Genomic DNA, 23,711 nt, shown 5'->3' on the forward strand with positions numbered 1-23,711 from the left:
AAATGATTCCTTCCTTGCTCTTCCCAGAAGGTAATCTCACCATGGATTTCTACCATTGCTGATAGTGGGCAGATCTGAGATACTGAATAAGTCACCCTTGACACAATCAATTACTTTATGTTCCTTTAAATTAATCCACAAGACAACAGGATGTATTAATCCAACGATATCACTGTGAAGTTAGGCTAGCTCTGGCATTCATGGACCCTCATAGTCCACTTGCAGCTATGCAAGTCCCTGCAAGTCCCTGCAGCTATGCAAGTCCCTGGTCTCTCTTGTCTCATGAAGATGGCCAGGACCGAGCTTTCTTTCTTCTCTCACATAGGGCAGGACATGGCTGAGGATCATACTACCTCTCCTCACCTTAGGTTTTTATCATCTTTAAAAGCAATGGATGTTCTTACTGCTCCCTGAGCTCACTCTCAAACCTAGAGATCCCTGTGAGCAGGTCAGATTCCAAAGGTCAGGAGACTGCACATGCAGAGGGGTAGCTCTCAGCATTTTGTCAGGAATTTATTCAGGAAAAGCTCTAAAAATGTACGGGTTACCAAAGGGGTTCATACTGAGAACATTCTCCCAACTGAACTCTTAAACCAGTGGTTCTTGAAATGTTTGGTTTCAGGATTAAAATACAGTCTAAAAAATCACTGAGAATCCCAACATGCTTTTGTATATGATATATATCTATTGATACTTACCATACTAGAAATTAATTGAATCAACCATTCACTGACAATTAAAATAATAGCAATGAAGCTGTTACATATTTATAAAATGTTCAAAGTTAAAAAGTTATTTTTTTTAAAATATCAGTGAGAAGAGTTCTTGTTTTATGTAACTGTGGAAATCTCTTCACTCTCTGGCTTCATAGGACAAAGCCAGATTCTCATATCTGCTCCCATTTGATCTGTTGCAATCTGTTGTTTTAGCTGAAGTATATAAAAAAAGTCTGGACTCACACTGACAGATAGTTGGAAAAGAAAGGTATTCTTAAAGAGCCAAAGAGACACTCATTACAATTATGCAAATAGTCATGACCTATGAAGAACCCCTAAATGAGGATTGGAGACTGAGAGGTACCTGGTAGTGCAGTGAAGAGAGTTCTGGGGAAAGAGTCAGAGCTGGCTCCAAATCCAGCCTCAGATACTTAGTTGTGTGACCCTAGGGAAGTGACTTACCCTCTTTTTGCCTCAGATTCCTCAACAGTAAAATGAGGTACAACAACCTGAGTTATTGTGTGGATCAATGAGATAATATTTGCAAATATCACTTAGCATAGTGCCTGGCACATAGTAGGCACCATATAATGCTATTTCCTCTGTACCCTCTTCAAGAGGTCCTTGGACTACTGAGAACCCTTGGATTAAATGGTGTCTAAGGTTTCCCTAGGCTATGGATTTCTGCTCTATGGGCCTTGACATAGCTTACATGGATGGCAATCCTAGATATATATCTCCCTCTCCCCCAGTAGAATAATGGATGATAATTTCTGATTAGACCACAGAACTCTCTGTCCAGCAGTCTCTGCTCCCCATTCTCCCAGCCCCCTTAACCCTAATCACTTCCCTGGGGAAGGAGAAAGGACAGAGAATGCTGGGTGGCAAGGACTTAGTGTGACCAGGAAGAGGAGGAAGACTCTCTCTGTGAACCACTGATTCCTCTTGGCCATAGGGAGAGGACAAGGGAAGTGGCCGTGAGAAGATGACATCCTCCTGTCCTGGATGTTCTGACTAAACAGACTCCCATGTCCCCAACAGCCACCATCCATCTGAAGTTATCCTCTCAGATCAGACACCTCCATTTCCATTTGCCTGAATCCTGATGAAGTGCTAGGCCCAGTTCTCCTTACCTTCACCCTCTCCCCCATGCCCAGGCTCTTTGGATCCCTAAACATGGGACAGATGTATCTGAGATCAGGAAGCCTATGGTATAACATAAGCTCCATTTGTGGGTGTAAGGGCCAAAACTCTTCTTGAGGAGGCTGCCTAGGTCATCCTGGGGGTCAGAGCCCTGACCAATGGAATCCCTCAGACATAAGTGCTCTCACCTCCCTTGTATGAGGTCAGCACTTCTGCTCCTTCCACTCCTCCCACTTCCCCAAGCATCGTTTCCCGCCCACCCCACCCCCCGCCCTTTAGCCCTTTACTTCTTCTTTCCTCTCAGAGGCTCAGAATTAGGCAGTGGAGAATCAACCCCAACACCCTCGTGCCATCCATGAGCCCAGGGACAACATGAAGACACCACCTCCAATGTCCCGTGTGTCTGGACCCACGGATGCATGATGGCTGAGGCAGCCCCACTACTACTGCTGCTGCCTTTTCTATTAATGGGTATTTGGGGGAGTGGTGGAGGTTAGGGAAGGCTAGAGTTGGTGACTGACAGGGAGCAGAGAAGAGAGAGGAGAGTGACAGAAGGGAGGGAGTACAATGTTGTATGGCTAGGAGGGCCTGAGGAGGGATAGGATTAGTGGTGTGCTGGAGCCAGCTCACTCTGGCTTGGAAGAGCCGGCTGTTAAATTTTCAGCAAGAGCATTTCCACCTTGAAAATTGGCAAAGACTGCATACAAATGAAGAGTTGATTTATTGTTTTATATTGACTTGGCTTAAAAAAGTGATGGTGAGGATATTAATAATGCATATTAAATTTTAAAATATATCAAACCCATATATGTACACGGGTATGTGTGTGTGTGTGTGTGTGTGCATGTGTGTGGGTGTGTGTGTGTAGGTGTGTACATATATAGTGAGATAAGGAAAGACAGAGGAGGGGGAGGGAAGAAGAGGAAGAGGGACAGAGGGAGGGAAAGAGAAAGATTGAGAGAACTGCTTGTTCATTGTTTACTAGCACACCACTGATCAGGAGGCTCCCCTGTGTGAGCGGCTGGCTCTTTGAGGCATATTTTCTTAGAAGAAGAGGCTACTTGAGGAGACCAGCGCCCTTACCTCTTTCATATTCTTCAGTCAAGGAAGGGAGGGGAGTCAAGGGAGACTCAGCTGGGCTCCCCCTGACCTGATAATCTCTTTTTCAGGTTCACAGGGACAAGTGACCCAATTGAAGTACCAGGAGGGGCAGACACTCAGAGTGAGTTGTATCTATGATCCCCAGACAGCTGAGAACAGGTGGAAAACCTGGTGTAAAGTGAGAGGGAATGGAAAATCGTGTGATAGACTGATTACTGCAAAGTCATTCTTCACTTGGGAACTAAATGACCTACGAGTCTCCCTGAAGGATGACCCCTCCTTTGGTACCATCACCATCACCATGTCTAACCTCAAGGTGAAGGACTCAGGAACCTATCTGTGTGGAATCTATGACTCTGTCAACAACATTATTTATGATACCCGGACAATCAGCTTAGAGGTTTCTTCAGGTAAGTCCCTGCCAACTCAATCCCCTTCCTTTCAAGCAGAGATTTTTAGGTACCTAGTGTGGACATGACCCAGGGCTAGGATGTGACCTTAGGCCTACCTGGGGTGTCTAGGAAGAAGCTGCTCAGCCTCTTTCAGTCCTCCAGCTTCCTGCCCCTCCTCTTTCCCACCCTCTCTTCACTTCTTTCCACACCATGGTTTTGATGGTAGTTCTTTTCATCCTTGGGGAAGGTGAGGTATTTTCTTCTCTGGTCTCATTTCCATGTAGGGCAGATATTTGTCCTGGAGCTTCTACTTCTTGGGTCTCCTGAGCCACACTCACAGTCATTCACACAAATGCACTTCTGGCTTACACAGGCACAGAAACACACAGGTTTCTCACAACGTATACACAGACACAGAAATTTGTCTCATTGATTGAGGATGCCTGAATCTCTGGCCCCAGGAGACAAGGGGGAGTAGTTCCACCAGACGTATTGTTGAAGCAGATCCTGGCAGGTTCTAATGAAAGAGCAGAGACACAGAGTCATCTCAGCTATCAAATTGCCTTATATTGTGACCCTGAGAGGTCATTTCACCTCTCTTAGGCTTATTTCCTCATATGTAAAATGGAGGTGGGGAAGGCAGGGTATGATGTGGGGGAAATACTCTTTGTGAATTACAAATGCTCTGCATCTGAGAATTATTAAGATTGCCTTCATTCTGGACAAGAACCACACTCCACTCCTGGGGATAGAAGAAGCATCCCTTAGGAATATCCTGTCAGAGGGCCTAGGGGTGGCAGAGGAGTCTGATGGTGACATTAGCAGTACAAAGTATAGGCTAGAGTACTTGACAATACATAAGTAATGAGATATGATTTATTATATTGTATTAGCCCATAGCATGCCTACTTGTGGTGCCTAATGATGTTTCAAGGCCCAACACATCCCTGAAGCCAGCAGTCTAGTGTTCTAGACCCTCCAGGGAAGGGCAGGCAGGTGAGTTTGTCAGGTCAAGGGCCAAATGTTTCATTCCTCTGTTCTTTTTTCAGCCACAATATTGATGACCACCAAGTGTTCTCGGCCTACCACTGAGATACCTCTCAGCACCAAACATCTTCAAACTACCACTGAGATAACTTTCACCACCTCTGCCACCCCCTTGGCTACCAGCAGGTACAACTCTTTTCTGCAAATTCATTTGTCTTAAGAGCTCCAAACCTCAGCAGTTAACATGAGGCTCACTTGTACTGCCCCAGACTTTCAGTATAAGGTCACCTCTTTCCAGTATTCCCTTTTGGAAGTGAGAACAAATGGGCAAAAAGGGAGATGAAGGTCCCCTTGTGCCTAGTGAAACTGTACTTACTAGCTTCCCCCTTTTTGTTCATTTCCAAGTTTAAGATGGCTTGAAAGCTGATTTCCTTTCTGCCTAGCCTGGCATTTTTCAGTCCTGAATCCATACTCCCTTCTGTCATATGCTAACCCCTTCCCATCCTGCACCACTACATTTTTGACAGTGGGTATCATTTATCACACTTCCTCATCTCCACATAAACCAAACAGATCCACAAATTCTTCTTTCTTAAACAAGTCTCCCTTTTTGAAAAACTGGGCATCATTCCCTCATGGCTGATTGCCTTTCCCTCCCTCTCCTCTTAGAGGTGAATGAACTAGGTAAAATTGTGAACCAAGGAAAATTTACCTTCCAAAAAGGATGGCTTAGAACATGCCTGCCCAGAGAAATATTCTTGTTGCTGCCACTTCTGCTCTCATTCATTTCTCCACTTACTTGTGATGTCATCACTCAACTGAAACGGTTCTGTTCAAGTTTACCAAGGTTGTCTTAACTGGTCCTTACTTAACACTCATCCTTCTGGAAATCTCTGTAGTATCTGACTCTACTGATGACCCCTGCCCCATCCCCTACCTCCCTTTCTCTTGGGTTTTCATGGAACTGCTTTCTCAGGTTTCTCAGTCCCTCTCAGATCTTCTCATATTCCTCTTCTCAGTTCTCATTCATTCTGTCCCTTCTGTGGGAATGTTCCTGATCTAATCTGATCCTGCTTTTCCTCCCACTATACTGTGTCTAGGTCAAAGATTCTATACTTGTGGTCAGTGAATTTGGTATAATATTTTTATTAACTCTATTGCTATACCAATGGCTTTCTTTCTAATCCCAAGTATTTTACATTATGCATTTAAAAACATTGTTTTGAGAAAGGGTCCAAAGGCTTTACCAGACTGACCAATGACTCCAGGACACAAAAACTGTTCAGAACCCTTCATCTAGGAGATGTAACAGATAATTTCAGTGATTGAATTATGTTGTCTGTTCAGATGACATGTATGTATATATATACACATGTATATACATACACATATGTGTGCATCTACATGTGCATATGTATACATATATATTCTGCTATAGCGTCTCCTGAGCCCTCATCACACATCACCAAGTAGTTATTGTATATCTAAATTGGATTTCATGTAGGCAATTCCAACTCAACAGGCCCAAAATGAAACTTGTCATCTTCCCTCTTAGCCCCTCTGATTCCAAACCAATCCTTCTCCAACTTTTCCATTTCTATTAAAGGCTTCCAATCCTTCTATTCAGCCAGGTTGGCAACCTCAGAGTCTGCCTCGATTCTTCACTATCCCTCATTCTCCTGATCCATCAGATACCCAATTTACTCATTTTACCTCCATAGTCTTTCTTTGGCCTGTCTTCTCTTTTCTACCCAAATAGCCCCCACTCTGATGCAGCTAGTTAGTTGTCAAGTGAACTAGAACTGGCCTCTAACCTGTGGGTGACTGCAGCCAGACAAACAAAGCGGGCTAGAGCCAGGAGAGTCAGGATACAAAGAAAAGTTTAATTAATTCAGAGTGAGGAAAATGATGTATGCACATGGAAGCCTCCTCTCCTAAGAAGGAAGGCTTAAAGCTGCTAAGGGGTTGGCCCACAATGCAATCATTCTAAAGTCTTAAGATAGTTCTCAGGGTTGGCATTTCTTGGGACAATACAGGCAGTCTTGCATCCCATGGGAATGGTCATTGTCTCAAGTCTTACAGGTCATGGCCACCCTTCCAGGTATAAAACCAGAGTTCTGTGATAGGAACAGGTGTCAGTGACAGGGAACAGGGATTGGGAACATATGATGGATGGCCCTGGGAAATAGAAGGGGCTAAATCCCTCAGTGAACACCTGGTGCTGGTGCAAGCAATACACTTTGCCAGATGGTGATAACAGCAGGAGCACAACGGACTCTTTTTATGCCAAGCTCAGAGCACAACCTATTTGATGCTCCTTAGCTCTAGAAAATGGGCTATCTCCAAAATAATTTGACATTCTCATTGTCTTCCATTTTTTCATTCCTTTGGTTCTGTTTTATAATATCCTGATTTCTCATAAAGTCACTAGCTTCCACTTGCTCCAATCTAATTTTTAAAGTAGTATTTTCTTCAGTGGTCTTTTGGACCTCCTTTTCCATTTGGCTAATTCTGCCTTTCAAGGCATTCTTCTCCTCATTGGCTTTTTGGAGCTCTTTTGCCATTTGAGTTAATCTGTTTTTTAAGGTGTTGTTTTCTTCAGTGTATTTTTCAGTATTTTTTTGGGTCTCCTTTAGCAAGTCATTGACCTGTTTTTCATGGTTTTCTCGCATCCTTCTCATTTCTCTTCCCAATTTTTCCTCTACTTCTCTAACTTGCTTTTCCAAATCCTTTTTGAGCTCTTCCATGGCCTGGGACCAGTTCATGTTTTTCTTGGAGGTTTCTGTTGTAGGCTCTTTGACTTTATTAATTTCTTCTGTCTGTATGTTTTGGTCTTCTTTGTCAGCAAAGAAAGAATGCAGAGTCTGAGACTGAATCTCGGTGCGTTTTCACTGCCTGGCCATAATCCCAGCCAACTAACTTGACCTTTGAGTTTTTCAGTGGGGTATGACTGCTTGTAGACTACAGAATTCTATGTTCCACGTTTGGGGGGGAGGTGCCAGCTCTGCCGCACCAGCACTGCTCCTTCCCCAAGGACCCCCAACCCGAACTGGGCTCAGATCTTCGGCAGGCTGTGCACCCCTGCTCTGATCCGCCACTTAATTCCTCCCACCAGGTGGGCCTGGAGCCAGAAGCAGCAGCAGCCGTAGCTGCCCCACCTCCGCTGCCCCAGGGGCTGGAAGCCGAACTGCGAACTCCTTCCACTCCCGCAGCTTTTCCCACTAACCTTCTCAGCAGTCTTTGGTGTTTGTGGGTTGAGAAGTCTCGTAACTGCCGCAGCTCACTGAATCAGGGCGCTAGGGCCCCCTCCGCCCGGCTTCTGCTCTGGATGGTCCAAGTCGCTCAGGCTGGGCTCTGCTCCACTCCGTTCCCAGTTCCCAGCTCCAAGCTCCGTGTGGGATAGACCTCACCCAGAGACCATTCAGGCTGTCCTGGGTTGGAGCCCTGCTTCCCTCTGCTGTTCTGTGGGTTCTGCCTTTCTAGAATTGGTTCAGAGCCATTTTTATAGGTTTTTGGAGGGGCTCGGCAGGGAGCTCAGGCTGGTCCCTGCTTTCCAGCCGCCATCTTGGCTCCGCCCCTAATTTGACATTCTCAATAAGCATTTGTTAAGCACTGATTATGGAGGGATGGGGGGTGGACACCATGCTAAACCCTGAGCATACAAGAGAAAGCAAAAACACTGGTCCTTGCCCCCAAGAGGCTCATATTCTAATGGGGAGAGACAACATAATAAAAAAAACTTATATAAAATATATTAACATAAAATGTAAATGGAAGGTATTCGCAGGGTGAAGGTATTAACAGTGTGTGTGTGTGTGTGTGTGTGTGTGTGTGTGTGTGTGTGTGTGTAAGAGGATGAGGAAAGGCTTTCTGCAGACGAATTTGAGGTTCAAACCCTTGTCATCCCTTGTGGGACTGTTACAAAAGCTTCCTAATTGCTCTCCCTGATTCCAGCCTCTCTTTTCTAATCCATCTTCCATGGACCTACCAGTTGGTACTCCAGTGGCATAGGCTTGACCATGTCCCTCAGGAAAATCCAGTGGGGCCTTATTGCCTTCTGGATATAATACAGGCTCCGATGTTGGCATCTAAAGGTCTTCAGAATGTGGGTCACACCTACCTTTCTACGTTAATTGTACATTGTTCCCCTTCATGCTCTGTATATTCTGCTGGCAAAACAGACCTACTTAACGATTCTTCTTAAGCGGTATTCAGTCACCTGCCTTTCCATTCGCTATTTTTCATGCCTGAAATGCCCTTCCTCATCACCTATATCTCTAAGAATCAATATTTTCTTTCTGGGCTTGGCTTTTGTTGTTGTTGTTCAGCTGTTGAGTTGTGTCTGACTCTTTGTGACCCATTTGGGGTTTTCTTGGCAAAAATACTGGAGTGGTTTGCCATTTCTTTCTCAAGAGTGTCCTCAGATGAGGAACTGAGGCAAAACGGGGTTAAGTGACTTGCCCAGGGTCACACAGCTATTAAGCGTCTAAAGTTGGATGGGAACTCAGATCTTCCTGACTCCAGGCCTGGCTCTCTATCCACTGAGCCCCCTAGCTGCCCATTTTACCTCACATATGACCCTCTAAAGGAGAGTGTGCCTTCCCTATTCCCTTCAGTTTTTAGTGCCTTCCCCTCATATATTCCTTTGAATGCAGTTTGTATTTACTTGGCTGTGTGTAGGTTGATTCCCTTCAATAAAAGGTAAACTTCCTGAGGACACCAATACTTTCCTTTTTGTCTTTCTCATACTGGAGCCTAGCATGGAGCTTGTCTTCCCCAGCAGGCCCTTAATAAATCTTTGGTGATCGATTCAGAGAAGCGAGCAGAATTCTGGACTTGAAATAGAAACAATAGCAATACCAGGTAACATTCCTATATTGCCTCCTTTGTGCCAGACACTGTGCTAAGCGCTTTACAATTATTACCTCTTTGATTGGCACAATAACCTTGGGAGGGAGGGGCTATTATCTCCATTTCACAGGTGAGGAAACTGAGGCAAACAAAGGTTAATGACTGACCTGAGTCACACAGCCACTGAGTACCTGAGGATGGATTAGAACTCAAGTCTTCCTCAAGCTCAGCCCAGCCCTCTATCCATTGTGCTACTTGGTGCTGTTCAGTTATTTTCATCTGTGTCCGACTCTTCACGACCCCATTTGGAGTTTTCTTGGTAAAGAGAATGGCATGGTTTGTCATTTCCTTCTCCAGATCATTTTAAAAATGAGGAAACTGAAGGAAACAGGCTTAAGTGACTCGCCCACGGTCACACAGCTACTAAGTGTCTGACGTCACATTTGAACTCAGGAAGTCTTCTAGGCTCCAGGCCCAGCACTCTATCCACTGAGTCACCTATGTGCCCAATGGATTCAAATCCTGCCTTTGACTTTAATTGGTTGTGCAACCCTGGGCAAGTGACTCAACCTCTCTGAACGCCAGTTTTGTCCTCTTTAAAATGAGGATGGACTCAATACCCATGGCCTCTAGGGTCCCTAGCTCTAAAATTGTGATTTCATCATTCAATAAACATTCACCAAGCCCCTACTATGTGCTATGCTAAGCCCAGGGATACAAAGAGAAAAATGAAATAATTCTTGCTTTCATGGAGCTTGTGCTCTCTCAGAGGAGAAAACCATGTATGTCTCTGTATTTATGCATATATGTATATATATAAAGATATACATATATGTGTGTGTGTGTGTGTGTGTGTGCATGTACACCTATGCATGGGTAAATCTAGCATGACCCCAAAAGGCTGGTTGTTTTACACTTATGTAACTTCAGAAGTTTATATGCTACTAAATTGCAAATAGTTTTTTGACAGCCTAATTATTTTACAGTTAATTCATTTTGTGAATTTTAAATAAAATAATTTTAATTTAAATAAGACTTTGCATTGTGCATTTCATGTGCCAAAGTTTCTTGAAGTCAATTCTCAGACTAGTAGATGGTAGAAGAATTCTTGCTTAACAGCTTCAGTTACCTAATCTATCGCCATCAGAGTTTTTCTTGTGGGGTCACATCCAACTGTTAGGCATGCATTGAAACTGGATGCTTTTGGATGATTTCGAGACTAGGTATTACAATAATTTTAGCTGCTGAGCAGCGGGTGATGAAAGTTTATTAAACGTTCTAAAATCTACTAAACATATAATACATTAAAATTTAAATAGGTAACTTTCAGATTTTAAAGAATACATTTATAACATGTATTCTTCTGAAGGTACTGAAGCTTAAAATTTCACTAGGACTTTTGAGATAACCTGTGTGTGTATATGGGTGCATGTGTGCGTGCGTGTGCGCGCGTGTGTGCGTGTGTGTGTGTGTGTGTGTGTGTGTGTACCTAAAGCTGGATTGGAGCTCTGATATTCCTGACTCCAGGCCTGGCTCTCTATCCACTGAGCTGCTGTGCTGTCCCTAACCACCTAGGTGCCTTTTTAGCTCACATACCACCCTCTGAAGAGCCCTTGCCTTCCCTTTTCCCTTCAGTATTTAATGCCTTCCCCACATATATTGCCTTGAATGCATTTTGTATTTACTTGTCTTTGTATAGGTTGATTTTCTTCAATAAAACGCAAGCTTCCTGGACAGCAGTACTTTCATTTTTGTCTCCCTGAAGTCTCTCCCCTCCATAAGGCTGCCAAAGAAACATTCCTTTAGTGCAGATCTGGCCATATCACACCCTGACTCAGTAAACTCCACTGCCTCCTTATTAACTCTAGAATGAAATATAATAATCTCTTCTCCTTGTAGTTTAAACCTCTTCCCAACTTGGGCTCATTCTATCTTTTCAGGCTAATTATATGTTAAACCTCTTCTCTTTCTTTACAGGCCAACCAAATTGGTCTTCTCTCTGTTTCTTGCACACAATAGCCCATCTCCCAGTTCCATGCATTTGCATGAGTTGTCCCCGGTGCCTAGAGTGCATCCCCTCCTCATCTGTGCCTCACAGGAATGCTTTGTCTTCCCTCAAGACAAAGCTGAAGAGCCATCTTCTATAAGAAGCCTTTCCTGATCCCCCCAAATACTAGTGCCTTCTCTCTCTAACTACCCCTGCATTTAAATATTTTGCATTTATTTTGTATTTCTTCTGAATAAATTTAGACATGAATGTGTTCTCACCTCAATAGAATATAAGCTTCTTGAGAGTAAGGATTGTCTCATCATTTATACCTCAGTACTTTGTATCCTTACAGCATGTGGCACATAGTAGTTGTTTAATAAATGCTTGCTGATTTATTGATATAAGGTAAATGATATATATTGTTTGATATGACATAGAAATGGAAAGATTTGACAGCTGATTGGATGTGGGTGGGGGGAGAATATGAGGAGTACAATGTAATACAAGGAAAATTAGGAACCCCTGAGAAACCCCTAGCTACTGACAAGCACCCCCAGAAAGAATGGACTCAGATATCTTTGGTATTTAGCAAACCCCCTGGGCCTCTGTGGCTGCTCCTCCCTGGAATGTCAATAGATAGGACCATCCCACTGAGAGATAACTTGACAGACCCTTTCTAGCAGATATCCCTGGGACTCTGTGACTCCACCAAGGAATGTAAATGAGATTATCCCACTAGTACGATAACCTGACTGAATCTTTTGATCATCCAGGACCTTTGTTCCTCTCTCCCCCCCACTCTGTACCCCCATATCCTATATAAACTACCCTTTTGCTTCAACACATTGCCATTGATTTGTGGTGCCGTACCCCGATGGCCGCCGGGTAATAAATTCTCCACTTAAAACTTACACTCTGTGGTGTGTCTCCCTCGCTTCTGGTACAACACAATGTATGCTGAAGTATAAGGCTGAGCTTTATAGGAGTTTGGAAGAAGACAATGAGTTTGTTTTGGACATGTCAGATTTGAGATTAAAAGCACAGGACACCCAGTTTGACATATCCTAGGATGGGAGTGAGACGTAATAATAAGGATAGTTACCTTTTGGTGAGGGAAGGAGGAAGGGAACATGTATTTTCTTTTAGAGCCCACCTACAATGTACCAGGCACTGGGCTAAGTGCTTTACAAATATCATCTGTTTGATAGGGGAGATGGGGCCCTGCTTGGATTTAGTTGAAGTCAGGCCCTGCATCAGGGTGCTGAGTAGGTAGAAGGATCTTGAGGTTTCCTGTGGGCACCTGTGGAGAAGGGCAGTAAGAAGCCCCAAAGACAAAACTCAGTTCTTCTAGTACCTCAGGCACAGGGCCAACTGCCTAAACCAGAGTGATCTTGTTTTGTTTGATATTGTCTCACCTGACTGGTCTCCCTCCCCATTAGTCCAAGAGACAAAGAGAAATTCATCATTTGGGGCTCTGTGCTGGCCTCTTTGCTCCTTGTCGGGCTCCTCAGTGTGGGCATCGTGTACATCGTGAAAATCTCCAGAAAACCAGGGACAGGTAAGACACAGGTGGTCACTTGGCCTCTTCCCAGCTCCCTCCTACCCTCCTTCCTTTCCTTCCCTCTCATGCCCCTCTAGCATTGCTGACTCAGGGGCTGAGGGAAGATGAGCCCAAGGCTCCATATAGCCTGTGGACACTACCCTGCTGATCCTCTTTACTTCTCCTCTATGATGATCAAGTCATTCTAATTTTTCTTCTGGTTAGTGTGTACTTCTCTTATCTGCCCCCGACACACTGGGAGCTTCCCAGGGACTGATACTGTCTTGTCTTCTTTTTTATCTTTCTTCTATTCAGGCACCTATCTCACAGGTTTATTGTAAGCATCAAGTGAGGTAATATTTATAAAGTTCTTAGCACAAAGCCTGGCACATAGTAGACACCATATCATGCTTATTCCTTTCCTCCCCCTTATCCTAAGAGCCTAGCCAAGTGCTTTGCACACTGAATTGCTAGAAACCTCAAGGAAATAAAACTTTTCTATGAAAACAATTTTTTCCCTTTTCCTTTTTTTCTGTCTCATCCTTCACAATTCATTTCAAAGCCAAAAGCATTTATTAAGGACTTCCAATTTACAAGGCACTATAGCAGGTATGAGGGATACAAAGAAAGACATGATCCAAAACCTACCTTCCAGGAGCTTACATTCAAATTCTTGTAATAGAGGGAAAGACTTGCTTATACTTAAGGATCAAATGGAGGAAGTGAAAGACAGTCATGGCCAAGGTTCAGCAAAAATGGAACTTTGAAAAGGAAGAGATCACTTTAAGCCAAATTAGGGGGCTGAGTGTGAGGGAATCAAGAAAGACTTCATAGGGCAGGTGGCACCTGGCCTAAGCAAGCCAGGAATAGAGGAGCTTCAAATGGGTAAGATGGGTATAAGGGATGAGAAGTCTGATTCTAGACTTCTAGATTCTAGATTCTAGTCTGTCAAGATGAGAAAGGTGGGGTAGAGTCAATGATGAATAATATGAAATAAGGATGGAAAAGATAGTTGAAAATTAGAATATAGAATGCCTTGATGCCAAGCTAGTTTATAAGCTATTCAAGAGGCAATGGGGAGCCACTGAGGGCTTTCGAATAGAGAAAAAACTTGATTTCTCCCTCTCTAATTTTCACTTTCTCTACCTCTGTCTCTTTCTCTTTTTGTCTCTGTCAGCCTCTCCCCACCCCCTTTCTCTCTATGTCTTTCTCTATCTCTACCTCTGTTTACTTTTATCATTGTCTCTCACTTCCTTTGTCTTTGACTTTGTAAGTCTGTTTCTTTTTTGTTCTTTCTTCCTTTCTTTCTTTTCTTCCTTTCTTTCTTTCTTTTTCTTTCTTTCTTTCTTTCTTTCTTTCTTTCTTTCTTTCTTTCTTTCTTTCTTTCTTCTTTCTTTCTGTCTTTCTTTCTTTTTCTTTCTGTCCATCTCTGTCTCCCTGTTTCTATCTCTTTTTCTCTGTTTCTGTCTCTTTCTGTCTTTCTTTGGCTCTGTCACTCTCTGTCTTCATCTCGGTCTGTTTCTTTTATACACAGGCATACACACACACAATCTTTTTGACACTAAGTAGAGGTGGAAAACAAACCAGGTAAGTTTTGATTGGGGGAATGGTGAAAAGTATCATGAAACAGAGCCAATACCTCTTTCAGTGGATACGTCCCAGTGTTGGGGAGGGGAGGGGAATGGAGTAGATGTCAGCTCCCTCCTAAAGGGTAGGTCATCTAAAGGCACGTGCTCTAACAGGTGATGATGACTGCCACCATGTCTATGATGACCTTGAGGAACAGAAGAAAAAGGCCAGGGTAAGTAATACTAATCATCCTTCACATGTATCTGCAGAGCATTTACATTTCAATATAACTTTATATACCTTATCTCATTTGTCCCTGACAACAGTCCTATGACCTGGACTGAGAGAGTGTTCTCTCCGTGGCATAGAACAACATGACCCAGTGGATAGAGAACTGGCCATTGGGGAGAGGAGACCTAGTTTCAAGTCCTTCCTCTGACACACACTGGGTGGGTGATTGCCCAAGACAAGTAATGCTCTTAAGACAGTAAGTTACAAAACAGTGGCTGATCTGCACTGGCAAAGGGAGTTTCCTTCTTTGGAGTTCCTCAGTGAAATCATCATTCTGGACCAAAAAGGAAAAAAAAAAACACCTCCAAGCAAATCACAGGATGAGAGGGACTAGAAAAGAAAAGGATTTATGGATTATCTGGTCCAACCCTCTCATATTAGAAATAAGGAACCAGAGATCTACAGAGGTTAATTGACTTTTCCAGTCACACAGCAAGTTAGAATGATGACCACTAGATGACTAGACTTGGAGTGACAAAGATGTAGTTTTGAACCTCACTACAAATATGTCCTGGCTGTGTGGTCTTGAGTAAGTCACAAGGTCACTCCCTTTGCCAATTTCTTCATGTGTAAAATGGGGTTGGGGAGGGTTGGACTCAGTGACCTCCATGGTTCCTTCTGGCTCTAAATCTAGACAGGATAAATTAGAGTTCAGTGCCTTCCCTCTGTTGATTCTTTCCAATTTAACTTCTCTATAGTTTGCTTGTACTCAGTTATTTGTATATTGTTTTCTCCTTTAGACTGAATTCCTTGAGAGGAAGGACAGTCAGTCTTTTGTTTTCCTTTGTGTCCTCCATGCCTAGCACATAGTTGGTGCTTCATAAATGCTTCTTGACTGGCTTTCTAGAGATAATCAACATAGGGAGGCACTAGCATACAGGGAGATTGGGGAAGACTTCATGTAGAAGACGAGATTTTTGCTCAGACTTGAAGGAAGACAGGAAAGCCAAATGTTGGGGATGAGGAGGGAGGGAATTCCAGGCATGCAAAAGAGCCAGCAACAAATGTACCCAAGCAAGAGATACACTGTTTTGTTCAAGTAAGCCAGTGTCATTGGATCACAGAATACTTCAGGGGTGGGGGAAGTTAAGAGTAAAGATGAAAAAGGTAGAGGGACCAGATTGTGAAGGGCTTTGAATGGCAAAGGATGGTATATTTTGCCCTGAAGGTGATAAGGAGCCTCTGGAGTTGATTGAATTTGGAAGAGGGTGGGGGTGGGTGATATAATCAGGCTTGAGATTTAGTAAGATCACTTTGACAACTGAGTGAAGGATGAAGCAGAATGGAGAAAGTCTTCAGGCAGGATGACCAACCAGCAGGCCATTGTAATATCCCAGGAGTTCAGGCAGCTAGTTGGCTCAGTGGATAGAGCACTAGGATTGGAATCAGAGGACTCACCTCCATGAGTTCAAATCCAGCCTCAGATACTTACTAGCTGTGAGACCCTGGGCAAGTCACCTAGTCCTGTTTGCCTCAGTTTCCTCATCTGTCAAGTGAGCTGGAGAAGGAAATAGCAAACCATTCCAGTGTCTTTGCCAGGAAAACCCCAAGTGGAACATGAAGAGTCAGACTTGGTCAGATGACTGAAAAAAGAGTCAGACGACTGAAAACCAACTGAATGGCAACAACTACTTGATCAGGGACTACATTAGAATGGTGGCAGTGCGAAAAGAGAGAAAGGGGTATGTGGGAGAGTTGTTAGAAAGTCATATTAATGGGGGCCTTGGTAACAGATTGGGTATAGAAGGTGTCTGTGTGAGACAGAGAGACAGAGAGACAGGAGGGTTTGGGGAGAAAAACAATTAATTCAGTTTTAGACATATTGATTTGAAATACTGTATTTCAATACATAATTGTCATAGATTTTGTGCCAATTTTATTTTGCAAAAAAGTGGGGTGTGACCATTATGCTGCTCTGTTCACCTTTTAAGTGGCATGACCACCAGAATTATACCATGTGACGATTACACAATGAAAGGGTATAAACCAGTTTCTGGACTGAAAACAAGAGGATGTAAGGATTATGTGGTGAAATACAGTATCTATGGATATCCAATTTGAAAAGTCCAGTAGGGAGTTGGAGATTTGAGTCTGGAGGCTGGGAGAGAAGTAAGGGTTGGATAAGTAGATCTCAGAGTCATTAGCATAGAGATGACAAATGCATGGGAGCTGATGAGATCAAGTGACATAGTAGAAAAGGAGAAATGAAGAGAGTCTGGGATAAAGACCTAGGGAATGTTCACCATAAGTGAATATAACCTGGATGAAGATCCAGCAGAAGTGAGTGAGAAGGAATGGTTTGACAGGAAGGAGGAGAATAAGATAACATCATAGGAACCTAGAGAAAAGAGAGTATCAGGAAATGGAGTGATGGATGGTGTCAAAGGTTCCTGAGAGGTCTAGGACTGAAGCAGAGGTCCAAATGCTCATTGTAAACAGTGTGCTGCATGATTGAACCTCATAAGCTACTTCCATTGTGTCTGGCAGCTACAGAATTCACTGTGGATTGCTTAGTTTGGACTTGATCTGAATTCCCTTGTATGATTCCTAATGCATCATAAGCTATGCCATGTAATTCCCCAACATCCAATTAAGACAACTGAACTTAGCACAGTACCTAGCACATGGGAGCTACTTGGTGAATATTTATTGACTGACTAAGAAAGCAACTAGTATGGTGCCAGACTCATAATCGTCACTTAATAAATGCTTGTTGAATGAATGTGGCTGGACATCTTGGATCTAGTTCTGGCCATACCACTACCTCCATGTGATAGGAAAGGCATCTCCCCTCACTTGGCCTCAGTATTCTCTTGTATAAAGTGAGGGAAAGGCACTAGATAGCTCCAATATTTTATATGTAATTCTATGACATTCCCAGGTATGTTTCCTAGGCATGTTTCCCCTCCCCCATTGTAGTGTCTCACTTCCCTCTCCTCTACTCTGCCCCACTGCAATCAGGACACCAAAGTTGGGACCAGCAGCTTCCCCCACCCTGATCTCTCCCTTCTGGTTGATGGTCTCCCTCTCTCTCTGGCTCCTAGGATAGCACCATAGAAATGCAAGAAGAGGGTTCTGAAGTCATCCAATATGCCTCGGTGATTCATGGAACCCAGCTCAGCCTTGGAGATTCAATCTATGCCAATACACAGATGGGGCACAACCCTGGTCCAACTCCTATCCCCAGTGAGCCTGTGGAATATGCCAGCATCGCAAGAACTGGACATCAGCTTCCCAAATAAGTTTCCCCTCAAGAGGCAGTGGTGAGGGACTGGGTGGTCATTGAAGGACCTACATAATAAAAAACCTCAGGTTTTTAAGGGATAGGGGACTTGGGAGGCATAGGAGGGAAAGCATGAGGAGACCTAGTTCTTGTCATTGAGGTTCTAATAGGTTCATTGGGGACACTAAGGCAGGAAATGATTTGAGAATAACTGAAAATTCAATATATTAATATATTAATGGACTGACTATCTTATACATTATGGACTGATTTCCCCATATTAATATGTTAATGGGCTAATTTACCCACCACAAATTGATGGTGCATAACCACAGTTGGGTCTTCTCTGATGCTCCATCAATTCTTCCTTCCTCAATCTATCCCTCCCTATATGAGGGATTCTGACTCAGTAGACCCACTTACCCCTTCCCTACCCCTACCACTCCCAAGGATTAATCAGTCCCATGTGAAACCTTGAATCCTTAGAAGTGAGAACAAGGACACTCTGTGAAGCAGAGTTACTGTATATGGAGGAGAGAATGATGAGGGTGTTGGTACAGAGGAAGGGACAGGGTACTAAGAAGACAGTTTTTTTTTCCAACATCTGAGAGCCTTAGAGCAGAGGGAAGGAGAATGGCAGAGACAAGTAACAAGAGATGTTCTTCCCAGCACTTAGTGAAATGGAAGAAGAGTCAGAAAAAGGGAAGAAATTGAATGGTAGGATACAGGTTCAGATAGGGAGGGTTTCAGATTCCAGACCTAGACAGCTGTCTGTGGCATCAAACGGGATAACTCTACCAAGAATTTCCCTGAAACATATCTTTTGGAAAGAACTAAGTCAATAAAGCTCAGAAAACAACTTATACCAAAGTGTTCTTGAGCTAATCTGGAGGAGAGACATATTATAAATGAGAGTTTTCTGTATCCCTTGTGTCATAAATATTTGTTATACCAGAACCAAGTAAAGTTTGGGATAATGTTATCCTTCCTTCTGTTTCATTCCCTACCCAAAGCCCCAGGGAAATCTCTTCCCTGGAGAAGACAAAATGGTGGTATGAGTACCTTATGGGCAATCACACTGGTTAATAACTATCCATGATTGAGTTCATTACATTAAAAAGGGAACATTAAGCTTCATGTAATGTGAAATAATTAAAAATAACCTCCAATTCAAATATTTCACAGCGATTATTTCCCTGTGTCACTGACAGTTTGAACAACCAATCTCTCCATATCTCCATGGTAGGTATCCTCTCATTATGATGCCTGAGGTCCCTAGGACCATGGGGAGTAGGAGAGTGATGTCAAATCACTTGCAAGCACAATGGATAAGAGATATCAGAATTTTGTTTAAAGAATTATGTAGTGTACAGTAAAAAAACTTATAATTCCAAAGATTTCCCAATAAGCATTTCCATTGCCACTTATAGTTCTAGCACCCAGTCTCTTCACCTCCCTCCTGGTTTGCTCCTTCTAGGTGGCTCTCAGTGTCGCCAGAAGAAGAAGGTGATGTCTTCTTCTAAGACATTCTTCCACATTCTCACAACTCATCCTAGAATTAGGCTTTTATGCCACTGCCATAGAATGACATACCTCACTCTCTTTAGATTTACATCTCTAGAGCATCTTCTCTTCCTAAGATTAATCTTGCCTCCACTTATCATACCACACACTCTGAACATTTATTTAGTTAAGATGACCTGGGCTACATCCTAGCCTTAAGCACATCCTTCCAGGCCTGCTGGGAAGAAGATGAAATATTGTTCAAGAGACTAGACCCTATTTTTCCAGTGTCTTCCAGTCAGTCAATAAATATTTATTAAGCATCTCCTACATGTCTGGATACTGGGAGAAACACAATTCCAGACACCTCATTTGCTCCTCAGTTCATTCTCTTGAGGTTCTAGTAAAAATTATGCAAATTAAACCAGAAGTAGTACTAATAACCACCTTATGTCATACTCTCATAAAATGATACATCTCTATGGAACTTCAGAAGCTGTAGTCCCTATGCAACTCATCTGCCCATCCCTATTTTATTGAGAGAGCAACTAAGATCCAGGAGGGTAATTTACTTGTCCAAGAACACGTAGTCCATGCAGAGACCTTGTCAAAGGGGAAGGGCAGAAAATCTCAACTCAAATGGCATTTATTCAGCCCCTACTATGGGCCAGGCACTGTGCTAAGCACTGGAGATACACAGAAACGAAAAAGACATCCATCGTACTGAAGGAACCTTCAATCTAATGGAAGAGAGAACATGCAAACAACTATATACAAAGAAGATATAGATATCTGGGGACCTGAAAGAAATCAGGGAATCCTCAGGAGGGAGAGAATTCCAGGCATGGGAGACAGCTAGTGAAAACACAGAGCCAAGGGTTTCCTGTGTGAGAAGTAAGGAGTCTGAGGGACCCCAAAGATAAATTTTCCAATTTCCCATTTTTGCTTGGAGCTGGCCCTGTTTTCTCTCCTTTGGCACAGGGGTACTAGAAGGTGTCCGCCAAATGTAGGAAACGCAAGGTTGGTGATTCCTGTTTTTCACTTCCAACCCAAGTCAGGATATGATAAGAGAACACCTACCTGTCCTCAATGAGTTCAATTCACTGGGTCTGGATGAATCTGATATCCAATGATACCTAAAGAGCTAATAGATTTGATTATTGAGCCATTGTGTGAGGGATGTTAGAAAGCTCATAGGGAACACATGAAGTGCAGCAGAAATGGAAAAGAAGAAACATTACCCAATTTTCAGAAAAGGAACATGCTAAACACTACCTGTGGGCTATTAACACAATATTGTTTATGGCAAAAAGGGGAACAAAGCACAAGGAAGTCACGCGATGTAACAAATATCTCACATGTGAACCTCTTGATCTGCTTGCCTAAAAAGGTATATAAGCCCTTTTCTTCAGCTTCATAAATGGAGCTGTGCTGTACTCTCCTGCCTGGCCCGTGTATTCTTTTCACCCTCTGCAGCAATCAGCCATCTCCGGCCATTTTGGCGCCACAGCCGCTGGCAGCACATCCCCTCAATTTCCAATTCTTTGCCATCACTAAAAGAGCTGCTATGAATATTTTTGTACATGTAAGTCTCTTTCCTTTTTGTTTCTTATCTCTCTGGGATGCAGACCTAGCATTGATATTGCTTGGTCAAAAAGTATGTACAGTCCCTTTTGGCAAAGTCCCAAGTTGCTCTCCAGAATGGTTGGATTAGCATACAGCTTCCCCAATAGTGCATTAGTGTTTTCGTTTTCACAGAGATGTTCTTAAACGCAGTCTTCCAGTAACTAGTTTATGTGGTGAAAACCAGTTCTAACCTTATAGATTCAAACTTATACTTGCTTTTTTGTCATTGTTCTTGGTAGAAATATTTGAAAGCCACACGCACACATATGTATATAGACACACAGGCATATATATATGTGCATATATATATATATATATGTATATCTAGAGAAAACAATCTAGTTTTGTTTTTTTCTCAAAGTAATTCAATAAAATCTCATTTACATCTTTATCACAACATATTTTTGTGCCAATTGTCCTATGTCCCCTTTGAGGGGATATATATATATATAAATATATATATAATACATATATGTAATATATATGTATATATATTATATATATAATTTTCACCTCATCCAAAAAGAATGTGATTCTTTAAGAACATAATCTTATATGTGAACATATAATTATTAATAACCACAAATTCAGAATAGAAAAATTAAAAACAGTAAGCTCTTTCATACGTGCATGTAGGATGACTAAGATTTGATAGTCTGCACCTTCTCAACTCACCTTCAATTGACTCTATCCATTAATTGAGGGTCTGGAAGGCTGAGCACTAAGCTCCTCCCAAAGCCTTCCTTTACAGAAAGTAAGTCCATTTGCTATCAGCAGCCCCTTCCCTCCTTTCTGCTTTCTTTTCTGTGTTGCCTTCCCCCATTAGTAATTCAGAGCTGTTTCGAATAATGCAACAAGATTCATCATACACACACACACACACACACACACACACACGTAAGTATGTATGTGTATGTGTGGGTATACCCTTTGGGACATGGTTATAACAACACCAAGACTATCCCTTCACAGACACAGATTGACCTGACACAAGCATAACAAACAGAGCTTCCTTAATTCTGTTTGATTCCATGTAGTTAACTTTTCTTTCAATAGCCAATTAAGCAGTAAAACTTCACATAATTCATATGGTATCACAGCAAGGCTCAGAATTAGTCAGGTGTGAAAATTTCCTGTTCAGAAAGTAAATACCACAATGGAGAAAATGAGTCAAGCAGCTCTTAACATTGCACTTGCAGAGGTTGTCTGCTCAACCTTCCCAGGTACTGAATCTGCCTGTAGCACTAGTCACATTGCACTCCCTTTGAGCAGCACATTACATTTTCCTTAAATAGCGAATTATCAGCTTAATGACAATTCAGATAATCATACCTAAAACCAAAACTCAGAGCAATGTCAAATTAGTCTCAGGAGATTTTTGCCTCAAATAGTAAGTTCCACTAATTACAGTTAGTTGCAGCTATTAGTATCATTTTCATCATGTTGTTGCAAAACAGTTAATAAGCACACACATGACCTGATATTAGTCATCCTTTCCAGTTTGCCCTCCCCACCACCACCCCCCCACCCCCGCCGGAGTAGGAATCAGTCCTTGGATATTAAGAAAATGATCACATTCTGGAGTTTTACACACATAATGAATACGTGGTAGTTCTCTTAGTACCCAGAGAAACACTGTCCCCTGTCAGTTTCTAGGCTGACAGATATCCATATCTTACTATATTGCCTTTTAACTTCTAAATCAAAAATAAAATCTTTAAATCTGGAGCCTGTTGATATTTTAAGTTGGGTCAAATATGTCACTTCAATACATACTTTCCCAGGTGCACTTTCTTAATTTTCATAAGCAATGGCTAAACAATCTATCAGATAAAAATCACTCTACAAAATAAGCTCGTAAATCCCTTTACTTCTGCCGTGAGAGGTCCTAGTTTCTTATTAAACAACTGCATGATTTTAGAACTTCTCAGCATTCTTTCAGTAACTTCTTTCACAGAGCCAAAAAATATTTATGACCTTGCCAAATCTGAAGACAGAGGAGACTGAAAAATTAACAGGTCTCCAAAGAACTACCCAGATATTTACAAGGTGTGTGGTACCTTCTCAAACTCTCAGTAATTATTATTGTCTTTATAATAATGACTCCTTCCTTCCTTCCTTCCTTGCTTCCTTCCTTTCTTTTTTTCTTCCTTTCTTTCTTTCTTGGAAATCGTGTTAAATGATTTGCTGGTTGGTCTCGCTGCCTCAAGTCTGACACCACTACAATCCATTTTCCTCTCAGCTATCAATCTTCTCTTCCTAAAGCATAGACCTAGCCATTTCACCTTTCACTCAATAAATTCCAGTGGTTCTCTCTCACCTCTAAGATCCAATATTCAAATTTTCATTGACATTCAAAGGTCCCCATAACCACCCCCATTGCCACTCCACAATTACAGTCTTTTTACTTATTAAAAACTTGGGTCAGCAGCTCTGCTTGGCTCCCACTCCAGGGAACAACATCCCCTCACATCCCCTCCCCATCAGGAAAAGGCGACACCTGAGATTTCATCACCACAAAGGATGACTAAGGTTTGATAGTCTACACCTTCTCAACTCACCTTCAGTTGACTCTATCCATTAATTGAGGGTATGGAAGCGTGAGCACTAAGCTCCTCCCAAAGCCTTCCTTTACAGAAGGTAAGTCCATTTGCTAGCAGCAGCCCCTTCCCTCCCTTCTGCTTTCTTTTCTGAGTTGCCTTCCCCCATTAGATTATAAGCTCCTTGTGGGCAGGAATTGTCTCTTTTTCTTATTCATATCCCCAGTGCTTAGCACAGT

The 23,711-nt window shown here is 42.5% G+C and overlaps 1 protein-coding gene across 1 annotated transcript; it reads left to right on the forward strand.

The window, feature by feature from the left end:
- The first annotated feature begins 2,161 nt into the window (after positions 1-2,161).
- LOC118856625 (triggering receptor expressed on myeloid cells 1-like) lies at positions 2,162-18,785 on the forward strand. The gene is made up of 6 exons (XM_036767026.1): positions 2,162-2,330; positions 3,029-3,370; positions 4,402-4,525; positions 12,620-12,738; positions 14,463-14,521; positions 17,625-18,785. Exons 1-6 carry the CDS (start codon positions 2,279-2,281, stop codon positions 17,820-17,822), a joined length of 894 nt encoding a protein of 297 aa, XP_036622921.1. The 5' UTR covers positions 2,162-2,278; the 3' UTR covers positions 17,823-18,785.
- Positions 18,786-23,711: the final 4,926 nt, after the last annotated feature.

Source organism: Trichosurus vulpecula, chromosome 7 (genome assembly GCF_011100635.1).
Source record: "Trichosurus vulpecula isolate mTriVul1 chromosome 7, mTriVul1.pri, whole genome shotgun sequence".
Classification (NCBI taxonomy): Eukaryota; Metazoa; Chordata; class Mammalia; order Diprotodontia; family Phalangeridae; genus Trichosurus; species Trichosurus vulpecula.

Excerpts from the sequence above, each read along its gene's own strand:
- LOC118856625 (XM_036767026.1), top strand. The coding sequence starts at position 2,279 with ATGATGGCTGAGGCAGCCCCACTACTACTGCTGCTGCCTTTTCTATTA. Across the intron at positions 4,526-12,619 it reads ACCCCCTTGGCTACCAGCAG|TCCAAGAGACAAAGAGAAAT; the intron begins GTACAACTCTTT and ends CCTCCCCATTAG. Across the intron at positions 12,739-14,462 it reads CTCCAGAAAACCAGGGACAG|GTGATGATGACTGCCACCAT; the intron begins GTAAGACACAGG and ends GTGCTCTAACAG.